An 11,850-nucleotide genomic window follows, 5' to 3' on the forward strand; every position below is an offset into this window, starting at 1 on the left:
GTGAGTTTTAATGGAAAACACAAAATAATTCTATAGGTGACCCCAAACCTTTGAATGATAGTGCACACACATTTGGAAGAGTAATGTAAAGTTGCGAGTTGTCAATAAGGCCCCTGTGTGATCGTCCACAGGTCCATGGCGACGGCTCCTTCCCAGGTCAAGGGATCGTTCCGGAAACTCTGACCATCTCAAATCTCCCTCACTACAGAGTTGGTGGGAGCATCCACCTCATTGTGAACAACCAAGTGGGTTACACCACTCCATCAGAGAGGGGGAGGTCTTCTCTGTACTGTAGCGACGTTGGTCAGTGACACTCGAATATCATGTGTGCGTGTGATTGTGATGTACTATATGACGCTGTAATAAAGATTTACATCATATTTACAATCACAGGTAAGATGGTGAACTGCGCTGTGATCCATGTGAACGGAGACGATGCAGAGGACGTGCTGCGAGCCACTCGCCTCGCCGTGGAGTACCAGCGGCGCTACAGGAAAGATATAATCCTGGATCTGATCTGCTACCGCCAGTGGGGCCACAACGAGATGGACGAGCCTTTCTTCACCAACCCGGCCATGTACAAGATCATCCGGTCAGTTCACTTTGTTTACATTTACTTTACATGATAATAAAATGAATCTAGAGGAACGAGATGAGGTCGTTCTGGCATCTAATCAGACAGTCGCTGGAATAACCTGCTAGAACTCCATGGATAGTTTCATTTCAAAAGAAAAATAATGTTGCCTTACAGAAGTGTCGTAGTCAAGACCACACTTGTTAAGATCAAGACCAAGTCTAGATCAAGACGAGTTTACGTAAAGAAATATAATTTTAAATTTCGTAGCAGCGATTCACCTCCACCACATCTGTATCTGTGGGGATCCTCCTCTAAGTTTGGCATCCCAGGGCACAAACAGCTATCCACCATCTTGTATAGTATATACATCTATAGAAAGCAGCGTAGCATCCTGCCAGATAGCGTTACCTTGGTTATGTGACGTCAGCTACCGGAGCTCATTTGGTAGATACCGGAGGTTATGTTGTGATAGACTACCGTTCAAAAGTTTGGGGTCACCTATACATTTTTTGGGTGTTTTCCATTAAAAGTCACACTTTTATTCATCAAAAGAGTTGCAAAAAGGAATAGAAAATATCATCAAGACATTGATATGATTAGAAATAATGATTTTTATTCAAAATAATAATTGCACAAGGGTTTTTCAGGGTTTTCTAATCATCCAATAGCCTTCAAACGAGATTAGCAAACACAATGTACCATTAGAACACTGGAGAGATGGTTGCTGGAAATGGGACTCTATACATCTATATACATATTCCATTAAAAACCAGACGTTTGCAGCTACAATAGTCCTTTACCACATTAATGTATCTGATTAATTTAAAGGTGCATTATGTAATAAATCTAAAGCAACTGGCCATAAAATCCTCCTAATATGTCATAGAGACTCAGGAATAATGTTCATATAACAAACTGAACTCACCCACAACAGAGTATCAACAGTACAGCCATAATATTTGCAAAAAATCACGTTTTGCATACAGCAAATCATGCTTATGTTTTGAAATCATGTTTTGGCATGTGGCGCCACCTACTGCCATCTACCAATCATTGCAGTCGGTAGAGTCTCAGCTGCCGAGCAACCACGTGTCGCCAGGTACCTCTGAGCTACAATGGCGGAGAAAATGAAACCTAAAAGACCTCTGTATTTTGAATTTGAGTGTAGCAACCGTTTTTGGCCACATTCTTACATATGGCGCCTTTAATGTTATATTCATTGAAAAAAGTGCTTTTCCTTCAAAAATAAGGACATTTCTAAGTGAGCCCAAACTTCTGAACGGTAGTGTATATCCCTAACTGTTTTATATACTTACTATACTTGTTCAACATTAAATGTCACATTGTTGCTTTCTCGCAGCTCCCGTAAGAGCGTCCCAGACTCCTACTCGGACCAGCTGATCGCCGAGGGTCTGATGAGCGAGGCCGACCGCGACGACATCAAATCCAAACACTACGGCAAGCTCAACGACAAGCTAGCCAACATGACCGTGTACAGCCCCCCGCCCACCAACCTGCAGGGCCGCTGGGGAGACCTGGTGGAACCCCAGGCCAGAGTCACCACCTGGGATACAGGCGTCCCCGTCCCTCTGCTGCAGTTTGTCGGAGCTAAATCTGTTTCCGTCCCTGAAGAAATCCAGCTGCACAGTCACCTTGGAAAGACCCATGTACAGGTATGGACACATTTGGACTCTTTTGTATCTCTTTGGGCAGTCCTGTGTTGGTCCGAAGTAACAGTGTGTTTGGTTGTGTCAACTCAGGCTCGGCTGCATAAGTTAGAAGACGGCACCAAACTGGACTGGTCCACAGCGGAGGCCCTGGCTTTTGGCTCTCTCCTCTGCCAAGGTGAAGGCTCAGGCAGAAAAATACATATTTGATGCTGGTCATGAAGTGGATTTGTTGATTAAAAATGATTTTTCCCTGCAGGGTTTAATATTCGAATCAGCGGACAAGACGTTGGGAGAGGCACGTTCAGTCAGCGTCACGCCATGGTGGTGTGTCAAGACACTAACGACATGTACATCCCTCTGAACAACATCAGTCCTGAGCAGGCTGGCTTCCTGGAGGCAAGCAGATTAAATAATCAATGTGATTAGTTCTTCTGTATGATCTTAAATTGCTTAAATCTGTTTCATCCTTTATGTTTCGTGTGTGCTCAGGTGTGTAACAGCCCCCTGTCTGAGGAGGCGGTGCTCGGGTTTGAGTATGGCATGAGTATTGCACAACCAAAGCTTCTTCCCATCTGGGAAGCTCAGTTTGGAGACTTCTTCAACGGAGCACAGATCATCTTCGATACCTTCATCTCAGGAGGTAACTTCTGACCATTCGTCCACATCTGCTATGAAACTTCTCTCATGTAATGTAAGATTTTGTGCTTTAATCTCTTTTATATATTACATTTGAAACCAGGTGAAGCTAAATGGCTGCTGCAGTGTGGGATGGTGATCCTGCTGCCTCATGGTTACGATGGTGCCGGACCTGAACACTCTTCTTGCCGCATGGAGCGATTCCTCCAGGTCTGTGGGCGTGTAATGCAGCATCTATGTCATCAAATGCTCTAAAAGACTCTGCCGGCATTGACAAACATTTTATTGTGTTGATTATCTGACTTTCTTTTAGATTACGTCCTTTTTTTTAGGTTTCTTTGCAGCTAAGAAAGTTTTTTTTGTCATTGTTTGACACCGTAAGGGACCTTTTTATACAGATTGGTTGTAGTAAAACAGGCAATGGTAGCATCTGCTCTCTCTCCAAAATTAAGTCATTAAATGGAGGAAAATCTGTAGCTGTGAGGTATATTTACACCTGTTCACATGTCTCAAAACATCAGTCATGTGTTCATGTGAACATTAACACAGGTTTTATTTGGTGTAATCATTCCTCGTGTCCATACCGGCCATTAAAATTCCTTTTATACTGTGCTATGAATGCAGATCACGGGACAAAATCCACAGTCGCCGTCGTCCTCCTCTGCGCTCAAAACGCAATAAACTAAATTTATTGTGCAGATTACCTGAGACTTCAGATCAAACGTCTGTCTTTCCAGAGTTTTATGAAGATAAAGAGCAACTTCAGCAAATATATGCAGCAATATTTCCGTCTGTCTTTTTGTGTTAGGCTGCAGGAGTGAGATTGGAACAAGAAGGAATTCATTTTACTAAATGTGGACGATAACCTGCCTAATTCCTAGAACCCAATCTGCTTAATTTTTTTCAAAACATCAGCCATTTTGCATTGCTTTTGCAGGAAAAACATTTGTTCCCGATCACATTAACTGTGACTCTGGCCAGGTCATATCGGTCAGGACAATGAATCAGCATATTAGAGCTACAACTAACGATTATTTTCATAATCGATTAATCTGTTGATTATTTTTTCCATTAATTGAGTGATTATTTGGTCCATAAAATATAAGAAAACGGAAATAATTAGGTTCTCAAATGACTTGTTTTGTCCACTAACCAAAATGATTCACTTCAAATGATTTCTTTGGGTAACGCTTTCTTTTACAGTCCCCTAATTACCAGGTATTTACCTAGTAAATTCATGGTAACACCAAAGTGTTACTAGGTAATTACCAATGGTAATAAGAAAGTAAATACAGTGAAACTGTTGCCAAAATACTGGGCATTTACCTGGTAACTATATAGTTAATTATAGCGTGTTATTACTGCTGTTAATAAGAAGGTATGTACAGCTAAACTATGGCAAAACTATGGTAAATGTAAGTGTATTATTGGGTTATAAACTGGTAATAAGCAGGTACCTACAGTCCCCTAATTACTAGCTATTTACCCAAGGGGTAATCTAACAAACCTAACCCTAAAAATGTGTGTAATTACATGGAAACAAGCTTGGCTTTCTTTTACAGTACAGTTTTACTTTACTTACCGAGTACATTACCGTGCATTACCCAGTATTTTGGCAACGGTTTCACTGTATTTACTGATCTTATTACCCTTGGTAATTACCTAGCAACACTTTAGTGTTACCATGAATTTACCAGCTAAATACCAGGTAATTAGGGGACTGTAAAAGAAAGCGTTACCTTTCTTTGTTTTATGGAGCAAAGAAAATATTCACATTTAAGAAGCTGACATAATCAGAAATCTTGTTTTAATCATGAAAAAAGCTTCAAACCGTTTAATCGATTATCAAAATAGTCCACAATTAATTTGTGTTAAATGGAATTCAGCCATCATGCGTTGTGATTTTCCGACTGTGATCGTGTTAACGTAAATCCTCTCTGAAACCTTGTTAACCAATGCCTCTAACTTTTACCGTTCCACCCAGTGAAGATCTAAATACGAAAACAAGAACTGGCATGTTTTGATTTAGAAAAAGAACTGAGGAAACGTGTACTAGACGGCTATAAAAAAGGACCATGGTAAAGACATTTTAGTATATAGATAGAGGAAGAACGTGCAGCACAGAGCGTATTATTTACAGGAAACTTAAGAGCAAATCAATGGAGATAATGTGTCTTGATTGGGCACCAGACAAAAGACAGCAGATGTCAGACTGTGTCCAAATGCATCGCCTTATCCAATCACTCTCATCACTCTCTGTATAATGCACACTGCAGCTTCTCACTCTCGTCGTCACTCCATGGAGATGAAAAAAATAAAAACATGGAGCATTTTACACTCAGAATTTAAATAAAATGACAAATCTACTGTACTAAAACCTCACTGGTGCCTTTAGGAGAGCTTATACAATCTGTTTCAGTGCCTTACAGCTCCAGCACAGGTTTTATTAACTTCTCCAAAATGTATAATAAAGTTTTTATTACTTGCATTTGAAAGCAAAATGCAGTCAAAACAAAATAGTCCTAGTGTCAGAAAAGTAAACATTAACACTCAGGTGTCATAAAAGATGTGTTTTGTCAGTTTGAGTCACATTTAGATCTGTCATCGAATGTTGGAGAACTTTGACCATTGACAACGTGTGTTATGGAGAACACCCAGGTTTATGGGGCCATTTCTGATACTGTTGAAAAACAAACCTGTATATCATCATATGCTGAATATAATTAAATTCATACTCTCTTTATAGGATGTTTCTTACCTGAATCGCTGTACCAGCAGCTTCTCCTTGGGTATGTGTTGGTGTTGCACATTGTTAGCTGAATTGTAAATGATGTTCTAACTCGTCCTCAGATGTGCGACAGTAAAGAGGACGGTGTGGACGACGACACCGTCAACATGTCTGTGGTCAACCCCACCACTCCCGCTCAGTATTTCCACCTGCTGAGGCGACAGATGATCCGAAACTTCCGAAAGCCTCTGATTGTGGCCGGGCCCAAGACGCTGCTCAGGTTTTCTGTAAGCACTGTAGACCGAGAAGTTGTTGAGAACCACTTATTTTAGTCACTTGAATAAAAGGTGTTTTATTTAAGTGAGTGATTTTATGTTTTTTTGTTTTCACAGGGCGCAGTGTCCAGTCTGACTGAGCTGGCACCGGGAACGTCTTTTAAACCAGTGTTGGGCGATACTTCAGTGTCAGCACAAAGGTAAACACATTTTCTGTGGGCAGATCTAGTTTAGATCTGCAGGAACCTGGGCACATTTGGCAGGGCATTATTTTGAAGTAAAAAAAAGTGATGGGGGGTAGAAGAATATTTGATTTTTATTTGAGTCTAAGCTGCTGTCATCAGTGGAGTACAGCTCGGAATTTTCAGTCTAAATCTAATGGAGCCTGAGTAAATAACAACCGACCCACTACCTTTCATTTTTGCCCAGGGGCAATCCGAAACAAAAATGTACTTAAAATGACCATTTAATTTGCCATGACTGAACCTGACAATCATTCACCCACCGGGTTCCGACAGGCTTGGGTCGGGTATCCATGCTCTAGTCATTAGGTCAACAAAATAAAAATACTCGGCAAAAGACACACAGCGAATCCACTGAACAGCAACAACGTTCCCTATACTGATGATTTTACAAAAACTGCCCTGAAATATCAATATCAAATACTTTTTATCATTTGAGAGACTCGTTCATGTCATTTTCCGACCATAAAATAGCGTAAAAATGGAAAATGATGGAAGAACTGAATCGTAGTTGGGAACAAACTGGTTTATTTGGACTACTTAAGCCTGACTTACAGCTGGTATCTAGCTGTAAAGGTCTGAACCAGCGTGCTGATGCTAATGATCTTGTGGTGACATTCTTAAACAGAACATTTTTTTGTGCCCGATGAATGCATTACATACATTATTTTTTACACCAATTTTTGTAATTTGCTATCTGTAGCATGTACATAACTGCAGGGATAGGTAGATCTACTACCCGCAGATTACCCAGTAGGCCAATATTCATACACTGAACTGCTAATAACATGAATTAAACTAAAGCAAATATGATATTATATACAGGATAATTCACAGAATAAGTGATGGCGTCAAAATCAAAGAGATGGGTACAGTGTCACGCATGGATTAAGCCCACTTTGCATTGTTATTTCTCTCAGTGTCCAGAGGGTGGTGCTGTGCTGTGGGAAGCATTACTATGCCCTGCTGAAACAGAGAGAAGCGTCGCCAGCAAACCAGAACACGGCGCTCATCCGCGTGGAGGAGCTGTGTCCGTTCCCTCTGGCGTCTCTGCAGCAGGAGCTCAACAAGTATCCCAACGCTACAGGTACAGTAGTGTGACCCTGCAGCCAAAGACTCACTGACTTTCACATCTCCATCACACTCCTAACAGACACCTTTACACCAGCTTTCCTTTGTTTTGTTAAGGTTTGCTATGCCAGGGCTTCATTTTATGTTAAGCTGTTCCATTTTGTCTCCTGTAAACATGTCGATAAGGACCAGTGCCACTGAATGATGCTGCCAGCTGATGCTGTTGAGCGTCATAAAATGTTATCAATGTTCATAAAAGCAGCTTTGTGAGTGAGTCACACTATAAGTTTAACTGTGTTCATGAGTGTGTGTGGCAGCTATAATAAAAGTCTGACAGTCGTCCCCAGCACTGAGTGAGAGAACCCGAAATACAGGCAGGCGTCAGAGTCTCCGACAAAAACATCTGAAGTATGAGCTTCACGACACTGTACGTCTATTATGAAATGTTATATTTCTGAGCGAGTCGGTGGGATTTCTACATTTCATTCTGTTTACCCACTAAATCCTCTGCACGTGTGGGTTGTTAACTGTTTTAGATCAACTGTTTCTCCTTGTGGTATCAGAATATCTGGTTATTGTATGGCACACATTGGAGAGAATAAGTAGTACTTTACTCTTCTAATGAACTGCTGAAGATGATGGATTTACAGACAGTTTTCACACAAAGACTCAAATCCCGAAGTCACCTCTTCAAGAACGTCAGACTTGATTGTCATCAATGATAATAACCGGCAGTGCTCCGACACTGTTAAGAGTTGTGTTCAAAGACCTCAACGTGACATGTATAACGAACGTATCATCACAGAAGACGAGAAATATTTCTTTGACAAGCTAAAACCAGTGTTCTATTCTATTAAAATGGACTTAAATGTGATACTTTTTTACTTACATCTAACATCGTATCATTCTCTGTTGTCAATCCCCTGCACAGAGTTTATTTGGAGTCAGGAGGAGCCTCAGAACATGGGTCCCTGGTCTTTTGTGGCTCCCAGGTTTGAGAAGCAGCTGGCCCGCAAGGTGAGAGCAGCGTGTGGAATTATGATTACATCTCTATATAATACTCAGCCTAATGGTTTGATATTAAAGAAGCACCTGCTCCTCTGTCGTTCCTCAGCTCCGGTTAGTGAGTCGGCCGGCTCTGCCTGCTCCTGCTGTCGGCATCGGGACTCTCCATCACCAGCAACAACAGGCCATCCTCACTGCTACCTTCTCTTAAGGCTACAGCCACACTACTCTGTTTTCATTCAAAAACGCACATGCATACATCAGCTGTCCACACTACCCCAACTGGCTCTGTTTTTGTTTGAACAGAAACTAGTAGTACTTAATAGTAGTACTTATTTTTAATACGAATGAAAACGCAGTAGTATGGATGTAGCCAAAGACTCGGCGCAGACCAGAAGAAGGCTTCAATACGACACTACATACATTTCACTGTCATCTCCGAAAGCACAAAAGCTGCTACACCTTCTCACAGTGCGGACATGGATTTGAAACAAAAAGGGTCAATAATTGAAATGGCAATCATTGAAAATGGTTTCTATTGGACTATTTAAGTCAAACATGGATTTTTATTATGTCTAAAATGGTTTAAAGGTAAAGACTGAACTGTTTACTTGTTTTTTTTGGTGAGAGAGCAATCATCTCATATTATGGTTCGGATATGAATTAAGGCCTTGGAGCCGATCGTTGTGCTTATATATATACATATATATATACATATATATATATATATACATATATATATGTATATATATATATATATATATATATATATATATATGCATTTTAAACAAACATGAATTGTTACCATTGTTTTTCTTCATGGTGTCAGGAGTAGAATATATGTGTGGGTACACATTTGGGATAAGGAGTCATAATTGGTACCAGTGCGTCTAACGCCTGCTTGGTTATTTTCATTTTTTAAATCATGGTATGAACTCTAACATAAGCCAGGACTTTGAACTCATGTTCGTGGTACTGCATTGAAGGGCTAATGTAAATAATCCAAGTCAGAAAATCGAACTCCTTTTCCAATAAATCTATTTTTCACATCTGTGCGCTGTTCTTTCAGGAAATGTCAGTCATGCTTGTTCACTCACTCGTTAAATAAGTCTTACTAAGTGCTATTTTAAAATGCAGTCATTTCATCATTCCCTGATCTTTAATTAACCTGGTTTTTGTCTGCAGTGGGATTGGCTTCCACTTCCAGGTCAGGTGACTGTGCTGTTGATGGGGATTTTAAGGCTGATTGAGTGAGTGAACGTGCTCATTTCTTCTTCTACTCTATTGTGGCATGTACGTTGCCGACACTGCACCTTTTCCAATGTGATGTTGTGATGTTTTACACTGAAGAAACAACCTAAAGCACCTAAATCTCTGGTTTCCATGGTACTTTGTTGTGTTGTGGGTTGTTTTGTGATGTAATACTTGACTCACAGTGGGAAAAAGGTGAAGGCAGACTCTTCTGGGAAGAGTCGGTCGCCTTTTTTTATTGTTTTATTCTGGCAGTGGTAATAAAGGTGTTGTGGTGAATTTTAAATCCACGTGTGCTTCATAGATGTGAGTGTCTGAGTGAGTGGCTTTTCTTACAACTGCGAACAATTCAGAACAGAGCAATTCGTCATTTTTCAAATCAATACTTGAAACAATGCGATTAGCACATTGCAAAGGCTCCAGTCAAGGGTTGTGGAGTGCTTTTGACCAAGGATTGTGTGCTGAAAGGTCTTTTTGTTCAAAACCATTCATATATACACCATAAGGGTTTATCCTTGCGTTAGAATATGATCAAGTATTTAATGGACAATGCGCCGTTGCATTGTACATCTATTACACAATTAATATCGACCTAAAGCATCACTTGGAAAAATAAATCAAATTTAATTATTTGGCTGAAAATAGCAACTGGAGTACTGAGAGTTTAGTTCAAGTTTTCCAGATTGCAGGGATTTGGGATCTCACAGAAACCCGCGTGATTGAACGTGACTTCAGAATATGAACAGACATGGAGGCGGACTGTCGGTGTTGTCCGTTAATAGCCGTTGTGCTTGTGCGATGTTTTGTGTTGAGAAACGCAACAAAAAAAATGTGGATGAAGTCATGGCTGAGAAGACCGAATCTCAAAAGCTACGGTCCTAAAACAAAAGTGCACAACATCTGTTTCCTGGTCATCTCATTCTCATTGGTTATTGTGGGTTCTGCTCATGCCCAGTCGTAAAATATCAAACATGTTTAATACTTACGAAGACTCACAACAGGATAATTTGGCTAGTTAATCTGTTCAAATCAGCCTAAAATCGGAAGAGACATGCGATTATCGGAAGGGCCAGATCGGGCCCTAAATTTGTCTGATTATGCTTTAGTTTTTGCCAGACTTAAGATAATGTGTGAACACCAGCAGAAGGAGCTCCAAGGGATCCAAGAGAGGATTTATGGAGCTTCTACTAGTGAGTATTGCGGAGTGTCCAGGCGAGTGTTTCAGCAGTAATCTGCTTCCATAGTTGGACGCACGAGAACATTGAAACGAGTGAGAAAAGACCACCTGGACAACGTCGCACAGTTAAAATGTTTGAGGCCCGAAACTCTTTGGTTTCGCTGGATAGTCTGTTTGCAAGAATGGAGACCCAGCTTTCATCCCTGCCCAAACTATCCGAGAAAACCATCTCTGGTCCGTTTGGACAAAACCAAACAGCTCTTGAAATGTTTGTTCACAGATTATAGCCAACAGTCAGGAAGTTATACGAGTTACCGTATCACTGTTTTTAACGGTCTAAGTTTCTGCCTGACAGACAAAAAGCTTTACAACAGTGTTTTTATACATATTGGTATACAGGGCTAGTTGAAAACGCTGACGCAGAGTGGACAGCAGGTAGAGTATGTAGCCATAGCCACATGTAGCCCCTGCAATCGAGGGGGGGGGGGGGGGGGTCGATTCACATAGGAATCACGATTCTAATCGTCTACGATTGTGAATCGATTCATAAACTTCAAAAATCGATTTCTATTTTGAAAAACCACACAAAACACCAGTTTGTGTTATTTGTGTACAGTTTATTTTTGTAACTTCTGGGTTAAAACGGAAGTTAGCCTTAGCTTTTATTTATGCAAGTTATTTTTTTGTACAGTAAGTTTTTATTTGTTTTGAATGAATAAATGTTAACTTTTGTCTCAAGTTTGCCTTTGTGTGATCACATTATCTTATACACACTGTACTGTTTTGATTGCCTTAACACACTATGCATTGTATCAATTTTTGAATCGAGAATCGTATGAATCGAATCGATTTTGAATCGAATCGTAACCCGAAGAAACGGAATCGAATCGTGAGCCACCCAAAGATTCACATCCCTAATATTCAGTATATTGTTCCATATCATAACAAACACTTTTATTTTGAAATTCTGCCACTGAATATTGTTCTCTACTAAACAATTTTGCTGCACCCCCCCCCCCAAAAAAAAGTTGGAGTGACTTTCGACGACCCCCCGCGAGCACCCCAAGCCCCCATAACTCCCAGCTACGCCCCTGTCTTTAACTGTCAACGTGTGTTAAAATGAAAACATCTACTCGGAGACACAAACCTGGACACTGACCAGTTTTTGTTTTTGTTTTTGGTGGCTTTGGTGCAATGCGAACAATTGAATCGTTCATT

The 11,850-nt window shown here is 40.5% G+C and overlaps 1 protein-coding gene across 1 annotated transcript in view; it reads left to right on the forward strand.

The window, feature by feature from the left end:
* dhtkd1 (dehydrogenase E1 and transketolase domain containing 1) overlaps positions 1 to 8,888 on the forward strand; it is a 13,078-nt gene extending 4,190 nt beyond the window's left edge. The window contains exons 6-17 of the mRNA XM_083893341.1: positions 132 to 303; positions 394 to 592; positions 1,938 to 2,250; positions 2,338 to 2,422; positions 2,504 to 2,643; positions 2,737 to 2,887; positions 2,987 to 3,093; positions 5,734 to 5,898; positions 6,004 to 6,086; positions 7,049 to 7,215; positions 8,131 to 8,216; positions 8,314 to 8,888. Coding sequence (XP_083749467.1) covers positions 132 to 303; positions 394 to 592; positions 1,938 to 2,250; positions 2,338 to 2,422; positions 2,504 to 2,643; positions 2,737 to 2,887; positions 2,987 to 3,093; positions 5,734 to 5,898; positions 6,004 to 6,086; positions 7,049 to 7,215; positions 8,131 to 8,216; positions 8,314 to 8,415 — 1,770 coding nt within the window. The 3' untranslated portion in view covers positions 8,416 to 8,888. The remainder of the gene's footprint in view (positions 1 to 131; positions 304 to 393; positions 593 to 1,937; positions 2,251 to 2,337; positions 2,423 to 2,503; positions 2,644 to 2,736; positions 2,888 to 2,986; positions 3,094 to 5,733; positions 5,899 to 6,003; positions 6,087 to 7,048; positions 7,216 to 8,130; positions 8,217 to 8,313) is intronic.
* Positions 8,889 to 11,850: the final 2,962 nt, after the last annotated feature.

The sequence above is a fragment of the Microchirus variegatus genome (genome assembly GCF_963457635.1).
Source record: "Microchirus variegatus genome assembly, chromosome: 8".
NCBI classification, from domain to species: Eukaryota; Metazoa; Chordata; class Actinopteri; order Pleuronectiformes; family Soleidae; genus Microchirus; species Microchirus variegatus.